Genomic DNA, 18935 nt, shown 5'->3' on the forward strand with positions numbered 1-18935 from the left:
GAGGGCACGAGGCCGTGGTCAAACTGCTGCTCGAGACAGGCAAGGTTGAGGTCAACTTGAAAGACGATTCTGGCCGGACTCCACTTTGGTGGGCAGCTAGAGGAGGGCACGAGGCTGTAGTGAAGCTGCTGCTCGAGACAGGCAAGGTCGAGGTCGACCTGAAAGACGATTCTGGCCAGACTCCGCTCTGGTCAGCAGCCGAGGGAGGGCATGCGATCGTGGTCAAGCTGCTGCTCGAGACAGGCAAAGTTGAGATTGGCTCGAGGAACAAATTTGGTGAGAACCTACTCCTGTGGGCAGCTAGAGGAGGGCACGAGGCTATAATCAAACTAATCCTCAAAACGGGCAAAGTTCAGGTCGACGTAAAAAATAATCTTGATGAGACGCCGCTCTGGTTAGCAGCTAATGGAGGACACGAAGCCGTAGTCAAGCTACTTCTCGAAACAGGCAAGGTTGACGTTAACTTCAAGAACATTTTTGATTGGACGCCACTCTTTAACGCAGCCAGGAAAGGGTACAAAGCCGTAGTTAAGCTACTTCTCGAGACAGGCAAGGTTGATGTCGACTCTAAGGATAAGCTTGGTCATACGCCGCTCTGGTGGGCAGCCGAGGAAGGGCACGAGGCTATAGTCAAGCTGCTGCTCGAGACAGGCAGGGTCGAGGTCGACCTAAAAGACGATTCTGGCGAGACTCCGCTTTGGTGGGCAGCTAGAGGAGGGCACGAGGCCGTGGTTAAGCTGCTGCTTGAGACGGGCAAGGTTGACGTCAACTCAAAGGACAAACATGGTTCCACGCCGCTCCTGTGGGCAATCAGGGGACAGCACAAAGCCGTGGTTAAGCTGCTGAGATCGAGCACTAAATAATTTATCCTATCATCCCTCTTCCCCGCCTACTACCCCTCGGCCTAATTTCTACATGTACTTAACGATGGGACTTAATCAAATATATCTCTACTTTGAATAATCTTGGCTTAAAATCATATTCTAGCTTTGAGATAATTCTAACTAACGTTAAGAAAAACGGTCCCTGCCAGCGCTACATTGGGCGAAATTACTTGCCGTGGAGATGCTATTAATATTATCTATAGTAGCGCTGCCTTAAAATATATGGTATAGGTAATACCTTTGATTTTCGTTCAATCACTATTCCCTGAGGGGTTATCTCCTAGCCGTCCCTACTAGATCACGTAAGATGCATTGGCGCTAGAGAGTGCAGGAATAAAAGCAGTAAGCTATGATGGCGCTCGTATAACTTGGCACTGTGGCTTACTATAAATGCGCGAGTGCGCAGGCGGAAGCCGAATTTGCTAGTGACTGTAGTCAACAACAGATATCCCCAGACTACCCGCACAGCCAAGCCCTCGCCTTGCGTCATAATGGCTCCGCAAAAAGACCACCACATTACTAGATCATTCCACTAACTCTTCTAATACCTGTCAATCTGACATGCAGCAACGGCAGACACAAGCGCGACCACACATCAAACGGTGGTAAGACTACGATAACAACACCCAATTGAGTTAATACCTCGGCACTTGCACCGCCATCCAATCACAACCGTTTCCCCCACATCCGCCTCGCCCCGCGCATGTCAACGCTCATTCGGCTGCCGCAAGCAACCCCCGTGTTTGGCAGTACTTGCGATGGGGTGACCGGTAACTGAGGCCATGCAGCCGTTACATCCAGCCCAGGGGAGGCGTATATAGAAGGAGCTAGATCCTGCACACCCTCTTGTCTCACTTTCAGCTTGACTGATTTGCACATTATTTAACTTACCTTGGCTTTCTGGGCGCCCCCCCCGGATCCGCTCTTTGTGCCCCGCATTGTAACTCCTGCTCAGCATCTACTATATATATAAAGTGTCTCAGCCCTGTCGCGTGTTTGCGCGCCCAGTGACATTTTCCACTCTTTCTCTCCATACCCTTTGGAAAACTTCAGCGATAAAGAAAAGGCAATTACATACATCCCAAAATGGCGATTTTCGACTTGAAAAAGAACCTCGTCTTCGTACGTTCTACCCCATGTCCAGACAGTAAACAATAGCTTTGCGCTGACAAGTAGCAAAACAGTACGGCGCATACCACCGCGACCCCACAAACGTCGCCATCCACATGGCCTGCGTCCCTATCCTCCTCGGCACAGGCTTCCTCTTCGTACGTTCCCCCATAACTCTTTTGCAATAAACACACACACACACACACACACACACAAAAGTACCTAACAAGCCACCAACAGGGCACCAACACCCCCACCCTCCCCATCCGCACCCCCGCCCTCCTAACCCGCCTCCACCTCCCCCCCAACCTCGGCACCCTCGCCGCAGCAACCTACTCAACCCTGTATCTCCTCCTCTCCCCCAACCTCGCCGGAGCCACCATAACCCCGCTCGTCCTCTCCCTCGCCTCCGCCTCAAACTACCTCACAACGCGCTTTTCCAAAACAAAAGTCAACTCCATTGCCGCCGCCGTGCACATCGTCAGCTGGATCCTACAGTTTGTGGGCCACGGCAAATATGAGGGCAGGAAACCCGCGCTGCTGGATAATCTGGTCCAAGCGCTGTTCTTAGCGCCACTTTTTGTGTGGTATGAGGCGCTGTTTAAGTTGGGGTTTTACAAGGGGCTGAAGAAAGAGGTTGAGGAGGGGGTGGAGGAGGAGGTGAGGAGGATGAGGGAGGGAGGGAAGGGGAAGGGGAAGGGGAAGAGGAAGGGGTTGGGGGGTGAGGAGAAGGGGTATGGGACTGTTGGGGAGGAGTGAATCATGGGATGGTAGCGACTTTTTCGGCCTCTTTTTTTGAGCGTTATTGAGTGGGGAGGGTTTTTTTTTGGTTGGTTGGGGTAGTGAGTGTACATAATGGTTGTTTTGGGACTTGGTTAGATTGAGTTTGCTACGGATTGAGCGAAATAGTATTATATCTGACAGAGATATCAGAATCTAATATCAATTAACTCCTCCTTTCTTTAGCTTGGTGCCTAGCAAATTTCAAGTCAGATTTTTTTTTAAAACATGAATTGCGAACTTTTTCTCTCTTCCCAATACTACACATACCATACAAATTCTTTCATTTACATACGCATTCAAATCTCGTACATGGCCATGAACAAACCTAACACCTTTTTTTTTTTGAAATATGAAAAAAAAATCTCCCACCACAAGATGCCCAAAACGTTAATACTCCTCATCACTACTCTCCTCATCATCAGTCCTATACATGAAATACTGCACAAAAACACCCGCATCAAGCAACAGCGTCCCGAAACTTCCTAGCAACCAACTCATATTCACCGCGATATACTTTCCATACTCTGCACGGCCCTCACCGTCATGACAGACGCCACCTCCGCACTTTGGCTTGTACACCAGAATGCTAAGGACATAAGTGAGGTTTCCAAGGCAAGCAAAGAGGAAGAAGAGCATGCTAATCCCTTCGGTGGACTTGCGGCGGTAGTTGAGCAGGAGCTGAGGCACGCGAGAACCGAGATACAGCGCAGCACACACGTAGCCGGAGATTTGGCCCCAGAGGTTAAAGTGCAGGGTTGAGTCGGCTGGGGGATCGGAGTCTCTGGGGACGGTTGAGTTGCGTGCGCTGAGGTACCAACCGAAAACGCCGGCGGCGCAGACGAGGATTACGGTTCCTGCGTTAAAGATGATCATTTGGAGGTTGGATTGTTGGGGTGGGGGGCTGGTTGCAATGGCGCTGGTGCTGCGGCCGGACGTGGGGTCGTCGAGGAGCGGAGTGACGGGCGAGAGATGAGTGCCGTCGATGGAAAGATAGCGTTCGCGGAATGAGCTCTGCGAGTTTCCTGATCCGCGTCTTTCATAGTCTGAGATCCTGGGCCGCTGGACCTCGATACCATTGCCGTGTTGGTTGTTATAAGGAGATCCGTTTGAGTGCGGTCTACGCTCTCCAAGGAGCGGAGACTGCTCGCTGGTTATGCTATCTTCATCAGAATCAGACGTGGGCTTCTTAAAGTCGTCGCGCAGCGTGAAGCCCTTGTACCAGAAACACTGGAGGAGCAAGACAATATCTGCGAGTGTGTAGTACACAGCCAGGATAATCATGGTGGGCAACACCCCTTGCAACACGGCTCCTATGATGTTGAAGAAGTCGCCGAGAAGCCATATTACGATGAATACGACTGATAGTCCTTCTGCAGAGCTCCTCTTCCAGTTTTCAATGATTTGCGGCGAAAAGACGACTGTCACACGCATTAGCCGAGGTTCATCAAATGTGTGTACAACGGCGACGTGATGCACGTCTGGATACACAGGGTTCCTGCGACACAAAAGAACAATAGTACGTACCTATCCAACAAGCAATGCTGATTGATCCAAAAATCTGGCTAATGGCATCAATGTCCAGGCGCAACCCTTGAGTTGGAGGAAACATGTTTGCTATGACGTATGCCAGCTGATTCCAAGCTCTTTTCAGTTCTCAACAACTCAACACGCTCTTCCTGAGCCAAATGGTTAAGTCGTGTACTGTCTCGGTAACACAAATTCGGTAAGAAGTCGCGTAAAGATCCCCGTGCGACCTTTTGCCTGTGTACAAAGCTTGTGGCGCAAATATCGCGCAAGCTTCAGAAAAAGCGACTATAGCGCGTCAAAGTGGCTGCAACACCCAGTCAGGTAAGCCTATAGGTTTTGAGATGTCCCAGGTAGACGGTTGGCGATGTTGGCCTAGCAATGAATTGATGATGAAAGAGAGCACGAGATGAAGTCTAGAAGCACAGTTTGGTCCGTCTGGATGACTGGCATTGGGAAAATCTCGGGCGAGTACGTAATCTGGGGTTTGCAGGGATGAGCTTCTGCAGGAACCGGAAGAGCCGCACACCTAAGCGAGACATGTTCACGCGGGCAAACAACGGCATTATTGGCATGATAATTCATTACATGGTCTTCATATCGATTACATACTTTGTCGGCGAATTACGTTTACTTTTTTTGGGCCCGCATACACGGCTTCAAAAGACACATGGGCGTTATTTAGTTGTCACCCTCCCAGAATACAGCTGCACCCTCCAGATCATCAACGTTCAACAAATCAACGCCCTCATCCCAAAGAGTCCTCCAGACAGCATTTCTCGTACCAACGGGGTAATTAGGCTGGTTCCAGTACCTGGCCTTGATGCCCTTTCCATGAGCCATATCGAGTTGGCTCCTCAAAGTCTCCAGCTGCGTCTCGTTCATTTCGCGCTTGCGCACATCGCCAAACGATGCTGCAAAGTTGGTAGACGCAATTGGTGATTCGTTCTCAGTCAAATCCTTGTACTTTGCATCCTGGAGGTTTGCAAGTGGTGCATCGAAAAACACATCGCGAGGGGATGCTGCAAGAACATCCGAAAGCTGAGTGTTTCCAGTTCCAACGACTGTGACGGGGTTTCTGCGAAGTGTCTTGCCGTCGTAGGTGGTGAGCCAGTCTCCACTTCGTAGAGGTTCCAAGGCCTTAAGAACGGCTGGCCAGGTCACGTCGGCAGAAGTCTTCAAGTCGATGAAGAAGTACAATGTCTGGCCACTAGACGTGTCAAACACACCATTCTGCTCGCCTGGCTGGACAAAAGGTGTGCTTGGGTTCTGGCGATGCAGAGTGTCAAGAATTGGGTTGATATAGAGCGACTCAAGAGTGCGCTTGTCGCTGAGAGCAGCAGGCTCATGACCAACCTTTAGGCTATTAGTCTGGGTGCTCAATCGAAAGAGGATACCGCACAGAGTAGCACAAAACTTACATATAGCGTACCGTTGATAAGCCAGACATCAGCCTCGGTCGAGATGGCGCCGACACTCAATCCGGAGTAGAATGGAACATCGCGCCAGTAGTCATTGTGGCTGTGGAAGGGCTTGGGCAGAATGTTTCTTGTGAAATCGGTAGGGTATTTGTACTTCTCACTCTTGTCGGTATTTTCCAAGATATTCTTGAGCGGAGTCTGCGGTCCATAGGGTGCCGCGCTGCAAAGCGCCGCCAGACTGGCGGTAAGAGCGAACGAGGAACGCATGATGGTAGCGACACGGGAAAAACGAGAGACGACGCGTGCACGATGAAACGGTCGAGGAAGAGCTCTCAGGATGAAAGGAAGAGGCTGCGAGAATGATTGAAGGGTACCTGGCAGTTGTTGATGAATGCTCGGGATTGACGCATGTCGACGATGTCACTAGTGGGGAACGCGTGTATATCCGACCAATCACATTGCTGCTGCTTGGCGCGTGGACGAGTGATGCGCTTCTGAAGGTTGCAGTTCGGTGGAGAGCGGGTGGAGGTACTTTTGTGCCTTACTCATTCCAGTATCACGGATTCAATACCGGTAAGGTTGAATTTTTGATTTAAAAGCATTTTTGACATGTCTGTGAGGAGGGCTCCATGATGCGGAAGACGCAATGCTTCGGTTGTGGGCGGATCAACCCGGACAATCTTGCATGACCGAGGGGTTGGACATGTGCGGGGAAGATTGCATGCATCAGCAACAACAACAGGCCTGGGGGGTTAATGCTTTGGGTATCCGTTGGGCAAAACTGCGTTGACAAGACTGCAGTGCGGTGTTGAGGAAAGCCGGGTCGAATATAGACCGAGCCAGAGCCGATAGCCGGGGTGGAAGAACAGGTTCTCGTCCAGGACCACGCAGACGGGAGTCAAAAACGTTGGAGTCGGAAGTGTCGGGGCCGGCGATAATTTCGGCATGACGAGTTGTCAAGAATGAAGCGCGATAGCCTTGTTGACATACCTGGTACACTACAAGAAAAGGCGTTGCTGAAAACGCTCTCATGTCCGGTGTGTGCAGGCCAGCTAGCATACCTACTGCCGCGCAGTCCAAGCCAATAATAGTGTTTAGCTAGTAAAGGCTAAGCACGGTGTAATAGAGGTATACGTGTTGTGTCTGCATACCGGATCCCCTCAAGAGGTGCCTGGATACACGCCCCCTCCATTACGCCTCCAAAAGCACGCCATCTCCACCGTTTCCACGTGTTTGCCATGCAAATCCCCAACCCAACCCAGGACGGCAGGTTGCTGGTGAGCCTGCCTGTAGGCATTGCCCAAGTGCCAGCCATACCCCGGGCGGCGACGGCGGTTTAACGGTGTTTCTAGCGGGATTATCAGGTTTTTGAGATCCTACTGCAAGATACTAGTGCATTTGGAAACAGGGTCTGGCTAGTGGACCCTGGCTGGCATGGTTGGCACTCAGCGTATCCGCTTGGGCACTTTGCTTGCCGCAGCTGCAAGCCCAACTTGCCCGTGGTGCCGTGGTCATGCGGAAATCAAGACCCTGCAGCCGATTTTCAACAACATGGCAATTTTTACATGGGTAATTGATGCAACCATAGGGGGGCGCCTGCATGCAGTGGCTTGGAACCGGTGGCCGGAAAAAGTCACATGGCAATTTCTATGAACATGTTGGCTCGACACACGCACAACGCACACTTCAACGCGTACACGACTCTACGTGGTAAGCCTGCATGCAAATTTACACTGGGTCCTGAGGATTTTGTTTGCCACGTCGTATATTGCGTGCACGAGTGGCCTGAAATGCAATTTGGAAGACACGGCAACATGATTGGACACTAGTCAAAATGCGGAGAAGATGGCAGACAAAGTAGTCTCTTACAAAGGAGACGCTGAATTTGGTTCATTTAGACAAGGTATCCGCTAAGTCGATCCAACACCGAACCGTAATGCCACTGGCAAAAGCCGAGTGTAAAGCAAAAAAAAAAGAACGCCAACCGTCCTCATGAAGTGGATAGAAATTTGTGACCCTGGTCCATGCATAGCTATAGAAAAAATTGCGTTTCGAACGCCGAGGTGGAAAGTATGGTAAAAGGACGAGTGTGAGGCAGACTACGAGCTGGTGGAGCTTCCGGATTCGTTGGAGCTTCCGCTTCGTCGGCGGGCAGAGTCGGTTGCGGTGCTGAGCTGGCGCTTGGTGTGCTCGTGCATGATTCTGGGGCGAGTTAGTGGGAGTTGATGGGCCAGGTGAGGGATGGAGAGACATACCTTTGGTATTCGCTCATGGCACGCTCTGGGTCGTTGAGGTCGAAGTTGTTGGCAAAGTTGTGTTGAGCGCCCATGGGCTCAGAGAAGCCGTCAGAGACGTAGACGGACTGGCGGGTCTCGGTGATGGCGGACATTGTTGAGATGGTTGGAGATGGTGAAGTGTCAAGGACGGAAGACAGAGCGCAGATGTATGGTGAGAGTAGTAGTGGTTGGAGATGTGCAGATGGATGGTGACGATGAGGGGAGTAGCAAGCAAGCGGGGTGCAAACTATATATGTACTAAGTGCTCGTATCTCCCAAACGCACGCACGCACAGGGAGCAAAGTAGGGCGGACGGGACGAGATAGTCCATCATGGCCACGCATGGCAATAGATCTGCCCATGACTATCGGCTCAGCACAGAGATCCACCCTCAGCATTGCGCCAGGCCGGGGTGCTGGAGGGGAACAGATCTACAGGGTCCTGCTTGTTGCGCGCTAGCCGGCTAAGAGAGCCAATGAGAGACCTCCGATCCCGGCATCCTTGCTTGCCGCGGACTGGCGGTGTCGGGATCAGGCCGTTGGTGATGATGTCGCCAATGACGGGCTCGTGGAGAGGCGGCGCTGAGAGGAGGGAGTTTAGGGGTCTGGCTTGCATTAGAGGCGACGACAGGGACTCGAGCCTGCCAAAGCCTGGCCATTCCCAGCCCGCCAGCGCCCGACCGCGTCTACTGACTGGTGTCGACACCCGACTGTTGTTTTGCTTTGCTGCTCCGGAACTCTGACCCGCCGAGCAGTAGGCCGCCATGCCAGGCCGCGCCCTCGCTTCGACTACTTGCGCAGTAAATAACTAGGCTTGTTTCTTGTTGCCTGGCCACCCTATGCTAGGGCCGACAAAGTAAAAAAGCACAATTGCAAAGACGGCGTGTACTCTCTTTCTGCTTACTCTACAACACAGAGAGAGGGTGTGTGCCTGTGTGCCTGTGTGGCCAATGACGCAGCGTCTGGGGCGGCAAATCCATCCTCTGGCCCACCGTCCCTCCTCTCTGCTCCACGAGAGGCCCTCCATCGACGTCAGACCCGACATGTGTTCTGCAGCCTCGAAACCAAATCTCGCGCAAAAGGACCCAGGAAAGCGGAAAAGGCATCCACCTTTGACAGTCGCAGTCCCTCGTATGTGCCCACCCACGTCATTTCTCCTCGACCTCCCACAACAGATTGGCTGCAATGCCTGCACGGCTATGTATAAGCGGGTCTAGCGCCACCCTGAAGATGCAGGGTCTCGGGCGGCCGCACAGCCGTTGCGTTCGTTCATACCCTCCTCCCCACTGTTGCCGCACTCGCTGCATGTTCGTGGGCGGCATATCGTCACTTCTGACGTTTGTCCCGTTGTTTGTTTTGCTCCTCTTCAGCTTCCACTCCGTTATTCCCCTATCCAGCCGCTCTACAGTACCCATTCATCCACCACTCCGAACGCCGTTTACCAGCGACGCAGGCACCCCCATGATGAAGTAATGGAACCACAACCACGACGCTGACCACCATACCCCGAGCCCTGTGCATCCTGTAGCCTATCTCCGTGCTACACGCTCTTCTCTGGTCATCACCGAGACGATCCCTGCGTCTGATCCATGATAGCCGGCTTGGTAGCCATCACCTCTTGCATACACCTACTCTTCATGCAACCACAACCTCTACCCAACTGTACCTACATACCTAGGAATACCGACAACAAGCTCAGTCAAGCCTCAGTGAACGTGGCAGAAGAGTTGTGGCGCATGCTCTACTCCGGACCAGGCTTGTACGCAACAAACATGTCAAAGGCCAACAAACACCGATCCCTTTGCAAATCCTCGATGCCGCTACCCAACGTCTAGACCACATCCACGCACACCCCTATCGTCAATTCCACCTTTCCCATTACCACCCTCTCTCTTTCCCATCTTCTGTTTCATCGCAAAGTCCCACAGAGTCTCGCCTCTATTCCCAGTGCAACTCGGCTACCGCCACACTTTACCGCTCGTGCCACAGGCACGTCATACCAACCCGCCTTCAGCAGTGACGACCCATCTGGCCCCAACACCCTCTCCCCCTCCCCCTTCCCCCTTCCCGCTCGGGAAAGTGCACTTGCACTCACCCCGTCAACCAACCTGCCGTCCCGCGCGCTACTGCTCGGTTGATATGCTGCAAGGGGTGCACATGTCTGTGATATTTGTGGACTATGATGCTGCTCGTGGCCTGACCGCCATCACCCATAAGAGCTAGACATCTTCTCAAGCGCGGCTTGCGTCAGTCCGGCATCCACACACAGCCTGTCGGCATCAGCATCGGCACGGCTTGACGTGTTTGTTCCATCGTCTCGACTTTTGCTCATGTCACTTCCCAACCGACGCAATACCCTTTCGCCCTCGCAGCTGCAAAAGCTACACTGTTGTGGTAATTCGAGTCGAATACGGTTGCCGCCGGCAAGGCGAGACTTTGTTGATCAAAACTCTGACCACCATTTTCTCGGGCGTGATGTCATACTGCTTACCACCGTCTGTATAGCTAAACTGTGCAAAGGGAAATCTCGTCTGCAAACAGACGGCTATTGAAAACGATCGACAGCAACCATGTCCACATCTGACGCCCATTACACTCACCTGCAGCTCGTCATCAAGCCAGTTACCCGCCCCGCAACAGCCTCCACAATGCCCTCTCCCTTCTGTATGACATCGTTTTGCTCGCTTCTGCCTCGACAACGGACACGCCCGTCCAACCCATGACATAATCCCACATTTGCTGGGAACGGGAGTCATGGCCGCCCTGCCTATGCCTGCATGCATGCACATGGCGCTGCTGCACTACGGGACGGCGTTTTGCTAGGGATGATGCAAGCCACCCTTGTTTTTGTCTGTTGGTAATGCACACCTCGCATGTAATTGCGTATGTGTGCAGACCTGGTATGACGCGTTTTGAGCAAAGACGTCGGTGCACCTTTGATTGTGCCTTTTTGCAGTTGTATAAGTTTCCCTCAAAAACATGTCGTTTGAGGTCTCATGCCTCAATCTGAAGGTAGGGTAGAAGATGCATGTCGACAAAGAATCTGTATCATGGACGAAATTCATGTTGCTTACACATATGCATCATGGGACTTGTGTCTTGTGCTCCTTCGATTCCAAGACGCTTGATTGTGACACCCAAGCACATCTTACTATTGAGCTCGTGGGCTTTGATCCACGGATGGTTTGCTGTTGGCAGTTGTCGTTTTCTTCATCGAAAACGTAGCCATTCCGTCCATCACGTTCTGCTGAATGCCGTAGATGTGGATTCTTGTATAGTGGCAGAGTATGGTGTCGGTCTTGTTGCTCTGCTTGTAGTTTTTCGTCGATTTGGACAATGACATGGCAAGAATGATGCGATAAGGAGGATATGCTACAAATGTGCGTAGAGTAGTGTTGTAGGTATCTGTTTAATGGTTACTAGTAGTTACCACTGATACATATTTGACGGAGATGGCTGTGCTTGTAGTGCATACAGGGATGTGCAATGCAACGTGCTACAGAAAGCAACAAGAGCAAGACATTCAAACACCAGCCTTATGTTTCCATTCACACATCTCTTCTACAAAAAGTACAAGAAACACAAGAAGCAAGTTTCCTCAACGTCTTACCCTACGCCCATCAAACACTTGACACTTAACGGAACTCCCTTGTCTTATCCAACCCACGCCCACATCACCATCACCACCCATAACTCCAAAACCAAATGACATCTACCTCACTACTATCCCCCTCCATACCATTCCTCAAACACTCTACCCGTCACACCCGCCAAGTCCACCCCCACTACCCTCTCTATCAAGCAAATCAATCACTCACCCTCTTATTCCCCATGGATCCATACACTAATTCGAATAACACATTAACTACCCAACCAACCCACCATCGCGACCCTAATAAACCCAAAACATACAAACAGCGGGGTAAACCAACCAACCGACCCATTCCAACATTCCAACATCAAATAAATTAACCCGTCACGAGGGTAGCTTACACTAGCGCAGCCAAGCAACACCCGCCGAGAAACAATTTCTATCCATGAAACAACTTGAGAAAGAACGAGCAAGATGAAGAAAGAAAGAAAAAAAAGAGCCAAGTCTGTGAGATTACAAAAGGACCAACTATACAAGTGGATAAGTAGTTAGAGATTTCATACATCTTTAGACTCGTTAATATGAATCACTAGCTTTACTCTACACACCTACTTTCCCGCGTAGACAGAGGTATAGATGATTTTATTTTTTTTCAAATTACAGGGCTGGTATGCCTAAGGCTTTGCAATGCCGTCTCTACTTACACACTAAGTTTCTCTTCGTTTCACAGCTCCACCCCCTTAGCGGACTGGTTCATCGTGTATCGAAACCCCCCAAGACCTAGTCCTTGTAACTGTCAACCACGTCACGGCTAAACTAGTCTGGTGTTTCGTTTCCACCACCACCACCACCCCCCCATCTTTCATAGCTAGCTTAGCTTAGCTTAGCTAGCCCAACCCTAACCCACACACACATTCACGCAAGTGTGAAAAATTCAAAGAGAGAACAAGGTGGATTAGTTCTATATGTATATATTTCTATTAAACAAAAAAATCACTAAGCTATGTAAATATAAGACTTTGTTTACATAGTACACGTACGTATGTATGTATATGCATTGTAAAAGTGTAAAAGAATTTCTTGTCATTTGGTCGTAAAAATCGAAGAAAAGAGAAAGGAAAAAACGTAGGTATCAAACAAGCCCATATATAAACTTTCTCCCAGAGAATAGTAAAAAAATTGTTTGTAGTGTTTATTTGTTGTTGAGGGTCGTGAAGTGAAATGGCAAACAAAAAAGTAAACGCAGGACAAAAAAGTCGCAGCGGAACAAAAAGGGGGTTCGGAGTTCGGACTGGGGGGGGACCACCACCATGCGGATGGAGTTTTTTTCAGCAGAAGAATTTCCATTTCTAAAAAAGATTTGTTTCTTTCCCTTTTTGTTTTAATTCTCTCTCTCTTTTTGTTCCTTTTTTCCCTCTTCTCATGTGTGTTTTCCCTTTTGGAGAAAAAAATCGCAAATAAACAAGAACGGGTGGGGAATACATTTCGTCAGAGATTTATGGGAGGGAAGAGGCAAATGGAAGGAGAAGAAAGAAGAGAACAAAAGAAAAAAAAAGATCCAAGAAGGGAAATTTCCAAATCTTCTTAGTGCTTGCCAATGTTGCGACGGTGAGCGTGCGCATGGCGGCGGCGGAGAGGGTCGGTGACGTAGACCTCGACCTCCTTGATGGCAACAACGTAGACAACACCGTCCTTGGTGTAGGTGGTGGTGCTAACGATGCCGTCATCCTTCTCATCCTTGGGGGCCTCCTCCTTGACGGCCTCCTTGGGGGGCTGGGCGGCGGGGGTGATCTCAGGGTAGCTGTTGTACTCAGCGGCGGGAGTGGGCTTGTCAGCGACGTTGTAGACGGAGATGCCACCGGCGCCCATTGAGCGAGCAGGGGCGTACGACAGGGTGGGCAGAGAGGCGGACGAGAGAGTGGGCTTGGCCTCGGGCTTGTCACCAGAGGGAGCGTTGGGCTTAGCGTACTCGGGTCCGTACTGGATGGGGTTGTTGCCGCAAAGGCCGTTGGCAGGGCCAGCGCAGTTATCGCTGTCAAGGAACTTGGGGAGCTTCTCAACCTTGCACGAATCTTGCTTCTGCTCAGACTGAAGACGACCGGCAAAGACGGGGCAGTCCTCGGTACGGCCAGAGAGGTTGGTGCAAGTGTCAACGGCAGATTGGAGGGTGTCAATGTCCCATCCGTTCATGAAATCAGCGTGGTAACCACAGCCTAGTTTTGCGTTAGATACGATTCATGGTCAGAAAAAAACTCAATTGAAAAAAAAAACATACCAGTAGGGTCACCGTTGGACCAGACAAATTGACCAGCCTGGCCCTTGAAGGCGTAGGTGTTCCAGATGGTCTCGTAGAAGAGGGTAGGCAGACGAACGGGAAAGCCGTCGGGGCATGAGCCACCGTCAAGCATGCTGGGGTAGGCAACGTGGCTCTTGTGGTCAAGGATATCGAGATCCTTTCCATTCCAGCATGAGGGAAAGAGCATCTCGGCACGGATACCGTCTGTGCATTCCGCATCGAGGAACTCCTTGCTGGGAAAGGTGTGACGGTAACGCGAGCCCTCGGGAGCCCTGGCGTAGTTGAGGCAGTTCATGCCAATGGACTTTGCGGCAAGGGCGCGCTGGGTCTTGTCCTCGTCTGTCCACGCGTAGACTGGGGGGTCGGGTACGGGGAGAGTGAAGTTGCGCTGATGCGGGTCACCAGCAAGCATCATGAAGCCCTTGGGAAAAGCCTTGATATTGTCGCCCTGGAGGAGGTAGTAGGCAAGCATACCACCGACCTGGGGGACAATCTCAGTCTTGCCGTTCTCATGGACGAAGTGCAGGGTTGGGGTCCAGTAAGCCGACTTGTCATCCTCGAACTGGGCAGAGGTGCACTCGGAGTTGCGGAGGTCCTCGTAGGTGGTTGAGGCACCAAAGTCTGTCGAGTGATGTTAGCAAATCATGCGCGAGAGGGAGTCGGTGTAGGGTTGGACTCACTGTTTCCACCGTGGATTGTGTGGGCGTGGGAAGAGGCGACACCCTTGTCGACGATTGGATCAAGACGAGCAAGAGCAGTGCGGCCGTGGGAAGGCATGCGCCAGAAGGCATCGGCAGAGCCAGCGAGGATGGCCGCGGCAGCGGAGAGAGAGGCGACAGACTTCATGGTTTGCTTGGTAGTCGTGATTGTTTGTCGGAGTGCGGTCCCGGGTAGCAAGGTGAATGAATTAGGATATGGTCAACGGGGTTTTAGCTTTCTGATCCGGCGCGGTTGTTGGAAACAGTATTGCAGACGCAAGAAAATGAGTGTAGCGCTGTCGCGAAGACAGCAAGAGGAGTGGTAGCGAGTGTTGGGGAGGAGAGGGTGGTGGGCGTCGGATGGGGAGAGAAGCCAAAGGAGTGACGAGCGAAGGAATGGACGCGACTAAGGGCAATAGAAAAAGAGCGAGGGAAATGGAGGCTAAGGAAGACAAGCGGTTACGATGCTGGGGGCCGTGCAGTGAAGACGCTTTTAGGGGAGATGAAGGAATGCTTTGAGTTAGCGAGAATGAAACTCGGGCTAGCGGGCTGGCAAGGGAGTCCCTGACAGGACGCAAGCGGGCATGTGGTTGGTCTGTGGCCTAGTGAGCACCGGCGGCTAGCCCTAGGATAGTAAGATGAAACATGGCAGTAAGGGGATCTATGTCATGGATTGCGGCGAGGGGGCGCAGGCTGGCAGTCGGCTTCAACCAAACGGCGTTGAGCATGGAAGCATGGTGAGCAGCCCGTGGGTGGAGCCGCGAATGCTTGGTAGTGGGCAGAGGGGGGCGAGGGGGGCCATGGTGAAGGGGATGGGGGATGGGGGATGGTGGCATGGTGCTTTCTGGCTTCTGGCCTCTGGCCTCTGGCTTCTGGCTTCTGCTTCACCATGCGGCAAGCGGGCTGGTCAACCAAGTCGGCCCACCCAGTCATTTGCCAGAGGGCTAGCAAAGAGGGATGACGGCGCAGCCCATCCGCAGGCAGGCAGCGTGGCGCAATGTGTACATACAGCCGGACCGGCAGTGTTTTTGGGGGCAGAGGATTGGCCTGGCGCCGTCGGGACCTAACATGGTGGCCCAGCAGACCGTGCGCGCCGGTGCCAGCTATCGCAATCTCCTCTCCTCTCCACTGCGTGTCCATCGCAATGGCCTGCGGCTACCGCCAAACGGCAGCCTTGTCATGCTGTCTCCAGCTCTCCGCCATGATTGCTCGACTTGGCTATCCTGGGGGCAAATTGGGCCGTCGCAGGGGCGCTGCCTGTCGCACCTGTGATAGAGGTGCGGGTGCGGGTGCCGGGCGGGGGTGGTGAGTGGTCTATGTATACAGACAATGTCCCGGTATGTATGGATTTGTACAAACGTAGTAGAGTAGTATCAAAGTAGGCGGGTGCAAGGTGGCAAGCGGGCTGCCGTCGTGTCGGTGAGCAGCAACTTCAGTTGGCACGGGAAAGCGGGGCAGGAGATTGCGCCAAACCACGCCCAAGAAGACGTTACTGGCGCGGCAATACTGCGGTCAAGCGCTGACTTGCTCGCCCGGCCTCTTGAGGCTACTCTGCTTCGTCGTCTTCGGCGTTGTCGTCGTCATACCTATCCACGACTATTGTGCACACGGCCGTGTCGGCACGCTCCACGGTGTCCTTGCTGCTAGTGGCCTGCACGGTTGCTGCGTCTCTTTGCCCAAGGCCAAATCTTACTCTTGTTTACTTACGTACGAGGTCAGATGCGGGAGGGAGAAGAAAAAATGTTTCTACTTGGATGTGTTTTCTTGGCTGTGTGTACTTGGAGATGGATGTAATACATAGCTCGCTATCCATGGCTATAGCATCGCCCCTCGCCATGGCCGACGCCATGTCAGTTCGGTGACATGCAGCCTATGGGCCGGCCAAGCGCTGTTCCTGCAGTAGCGCAGCCAATCCACCTCGGCTGGCTAAACCACGTCGTGCTGCCTGATTTGCCGGTGCTATTCTCGCCGCTTATGCGCCCTCCATCCTCTCTTGTCAGCACCCGCCCTGCCCATACGAACCCCCTTCGCCAGCAACCCACCCACCCAGCCAACCAAGACTCGATAAATCCTACAACGAGATTACTGCCAGACCTCACCCGCTGCTACTCTTCTATCACTCTTCATCTCTGCCCTACCCTCGGCCTCACCGCCCCGGCCTCACCTCCACCACCATCACAGTCATCCCCTGGTCTAAACAGAAGCCCACAACCCGTCTCCTCCTCCTCCTCCTCCTCCTCCTCGTATCTACTTACCACCAACAGCTGGTGAAGAGAATGAGATGACGAGGGAAACCAATTTGGCCTTGTCGGCCCCTTTGTGCCTTGCCTTGGATCAAACTCCCCTTTGCCCCTCACCTGCCACCACCTGCCAAAAACAACCGTCATTTCCTATCCAAACCTGCTATTCCTGCCAACCGTCTCACACGGCACTCGTCTGACCAGCCCGCCTCCCCTCCCTCCACTTCCTTGCCCATTAGATCCACCCCCAACTCCTTTTTACCCCTGCCCCATGCCCTTTTACATACTCACTTTCTCCTCCATACACCGCTCCGCACCACGCTCTCATACGACCTCGTAATGCTCCTACTACTTGCACACTTTTGAATCGAGTCCAACACCACGTGCTCATCGGCAGCTAGTTTCCTAGACCCTCCCCTTCCTCGCCTCACCAAACACCCTTTCAACCCCCTTGAATTTCATTTCTGCCATGGTCTCTCTCCCGCCTTGCTCTCTCGCCCGGCCCACGACCCAATGAAAACAACATTCTGCAACGCTCAACGTTTGCAGTATCCACGGCTAAAGACACCCAAGAGAAAAATGGTAGTCTTGGGTCGATCATGCCCCCCCCCCCTACCCGTCCCACGCTCATGTTGCGACACCCTCACACGTGCGCGCATGCGGCACGGGAAGAAGGGGCGGAAAGGAGATGCAGGTATCATCTTCTGCGCATCATCTCCCTGCCCTGGCTTCCTTTTCCATCCCTACTCGCTTTTGTGCACAATGGAAAAGAACAAGTCCCGAGACACTATCGCTGCTAAGCCCGACGCCACGCGGGATGTGTTGGTGATCTACGTAGATAGGGTTTGGTGCCTGGCTTGGCTTTTTGGCGTCCGGCAAGTTCGTGCCAGGTGAGTACATAATCGTGTTCTTCAAGTGAACCATTACGCATACGCTTGGATTCATTGACTCACCGGGCTTCTTGTTCTTGCTAGTTCATGTCTTGGCATCCATTATCGTAGTAACACCGGATCGTTGCGTTGAGAGAACACGACCTTGCAATGCGCACCCTATGCAACCGTCTCCACGCAACCATCTTGTCTCCCCAACGATAAGTACTATACTCCTAAAAAAAGAAGCAAAAAAAGCGGATCTCGCTCGCCGCTCGTCCGGCTGCGATAGCAATAGCGTCAATCGATAAAAAAACCCGCACGCACACACACATTGTCTCGATTGCATTAACAACCCTTTTAGCCCAGGGGGTCCATGCCTGTACTTATCGATTCTTTTTTTGGAAATGCGCGGCCTTTACAAGGCTTATGCTCGCGTTAACCTCCATCCACTCCACCCCCTCCCGCCTCCCAACATCGACACATCAAACGCCAAAATAAAAAATCCGATGAACCCAAAACTAAAAACCAACAGAATTCTGATACGCTTGGTTTAAGAAAACCCTCCAATGTCAGAGCACCTTGGGAAAAATCCAGGCTAATGTAATAGCCGTTAGATAGGTTCCCCTTCCCCCGAACGGCATTAACCCTTCCCTTGGTTTTCTTCTCCAATTCCAAACTCGCGCCGGGACCTTCAACAACTGCGAGTTAACGTACGTAGCCGCACTTGACAAGTTATGTTTTTGGTCCCATGTTGCCCTGAACACGACTTTGCCACGTGAACCGCCCCCTCCCCCCCTTACTTTTGCTACACAATAGTCCTTTTTGCATGCGAGCACCAAGCTTTTCCTCGCGGGACTGACTCTGACTGTCTGAGTGAGGTAGGTAACTTTGCCCGAGCGAGAGGACACCTGTTTGCTGCAGTTCTGATCTGTCGTGTGAACGGACCCAGTGTGTACTACGAAGTCATGTCTTTATCAGTTAAGAGTCACACGACATACACGTGGCCATGTTCGTTCTAGAATTTTTTTTTCTACATTATAGCAAGTGGTTACTGTCTCTGTGTCTGTGTGTGCAGAGACAGAGGTTGAGAGTAAGGCAGAGAAGAAGAAGATGCTAGTTACGCAGCACGTGTAGTAAATGTCTAGTTTGAATTTACAAAGTAAGAATGCGCAGAAAGGTAGATTGTAGGTTATATCAAGATGACGGTTAGGGGTGTTATTAGTAGTGATATAGCGATGGA

At 52.0% G+C, this 18935-nt stretch overlaps 9 protein-coding genes across 9 annotated transcripts; 4 read left to right on the forward strand and 5 right to left on the reverse strand.

The window, feature by feature from the left end:
• Window positions 1-296: 296 nt before the first annotated feature.
• Window positions 297-641, forward strand: COCVIDRAFT_71427 (hypothetical protein; the record flags this gene model as incomplete). The annotated part of the gene is made up of 1 exon (XM_014704301.1): window positions 297-641. A coding segment is annotated over one exon (345 nt), but the record flags the coding sequence as incomplete, so codon positions are not given.
• Window positions 642-1970: 1329 nt separating this feature from the next.
• On the forward strand, window positions 1971-2753 carry COCVIDRAFT_91012 (hypothetical protein; the record flags this gene model as incomplete). Its single annotated transcript, XM_014704302.1, has 3 exons — window positions 1971-2006; window positions 2069-2152; window positions 2235-2753. The coding sequence occupies 3 exons, from the start codon at window positions 1971-1973 to the stop codon at window positions 2751-2753; spliced, it is 639 nt and encodes a 212-aa protein (XP_014559788.1).
• Window positions 2754-3164: 411 nt separating this feature from the next.
• COCVIDRAFT_91021 (hypothetical protein) lies at window positions 3165-4386 on the reverse strand (the record flags this gene model as incomplete). The annotated part of the gene is made up of 2 exons (XM_014704303.1): window positions 3165-4195; window positions 4302-4386. 2 exons carry the CDS (start codon window positions 4384-4386, stop codon window positions 3165-3167), a joined length of 1116 nt encoding a protein of 371 aa, XP_014559789.1.
• A 596-nt stretch (window positions 4387-4982) lies between these two features.
• On the reverse strand, window positions 4983-5989 carry COCVIDRAFT_13376 (hypothetical protein; the record flags this gene model as incomplete). The annotated part of the gene is made up of 2 exons (XM_014704219.1): window positions 4983-5657; window positions 5723-5989. 2 exons carry the CDS (start codon window positions 5987-5989, stop codon window positions 4983-4985), a joined length of 942 nt encoding a protein of 313 aa, XP_014559705.1.
• Window positions 5990-7821: 1832 nt separating this feature from the next.
• Window positions 7822-8111, reverse strand: COCVIDRAFT_35071 (hypothetical protein; the record flags this gene model as incomplete). The annotated part of the gene is made up of 2 exons (XM_014704304.1): window positions 7822-7924; window positions 7978-8111. The coding sequence occupies 2 exons, from the start codon at window positions 8109-8111 to the stop codon at window positions 7822-7824; spliced, it is 237 nt and encodes a 78-aa protein (XP_014559790.1).
• A 259-nt stretch (window positions 8112-8370) lies between these two features.
• Window positions 8371-8763, reverse strand: COCVIDRAFT_23987 (hypothetical protein; the record flags this gene model as incomplete). The annotated part of the gene is made up of 1 exon (XM_014704242.1): window positions 8371-8763. One exon carries the CDS (start codon window positions 8761-8763, stop codon window positions 8371-8373), a length of 393 nt encoding a protein of 130 aa, XP_014559728.1.
• Window positions 8764-13173: 4410 nt separating this feature from the next.
• COCVIDRAFT_35072 (hypothetical protein) lies at window positions 13174-14731 on the reverse strand (the record flags this gene model as incomplete). The annotated part of the gene is made up of 3 exons (XM_014704305.1): window positions 13174-13802; window positions 13865-14506; window positions 14566-14731. The coding sequence occupies 3 exons, from the start codon at window positions 14729-14731 to the stop codon at window positions 13174-13176; spliced, it is 1437 nt and encodes a 478-aa protein (XP_014559791.1).
• Window positions 14732-15251: 520 nt separating this feature from the next.
• On the forward strand, window positions 15252-15650 carry COCVIDRAFT_13379 (hypothetical protein; the record flags this gene model as incomplete). The annotated part of the gene is made up of 1 exon (XM_014704220.1): window positions 15252-15650. One exon carries the CDS (start codon window positions 15252-15254, stop codon window positions 15648-15650), a length of 399 nt encoding a protein of 132 aa, XP_014559706.1.
• Window positions 15651-16908: 1258 nt separating this feature from the next.
• COCVIDRAFT_90815 (hypothetical protein) lies at window positions 16909-17163 on the forward strand (the record flags this gene model as incomplete). The annotated part of the gene is made up of 1 exon (XM_014704306.1): window positions 16909-17163. A coding segment is annotated over one exon (255 nt), but the record flags the coding sequence as incomplete, so codon positions are not given.
• Window positions 17164-18935: the final 1772 nt, after the last annotated feature.

Source organism: Bipolaris victoriae, assembly GCF_000527765.1.
Source record: "Bipolaris victoriae FI3 unplaced genomic scaffold scaffold_16, whole genome shotgun sequence".
NCBI lineage: Eukaryota > Fungi > Ascomycota > Dothideomycetes > Pleosporales > Pleosporaceae > Bipolaris > Bipolaris victoriae.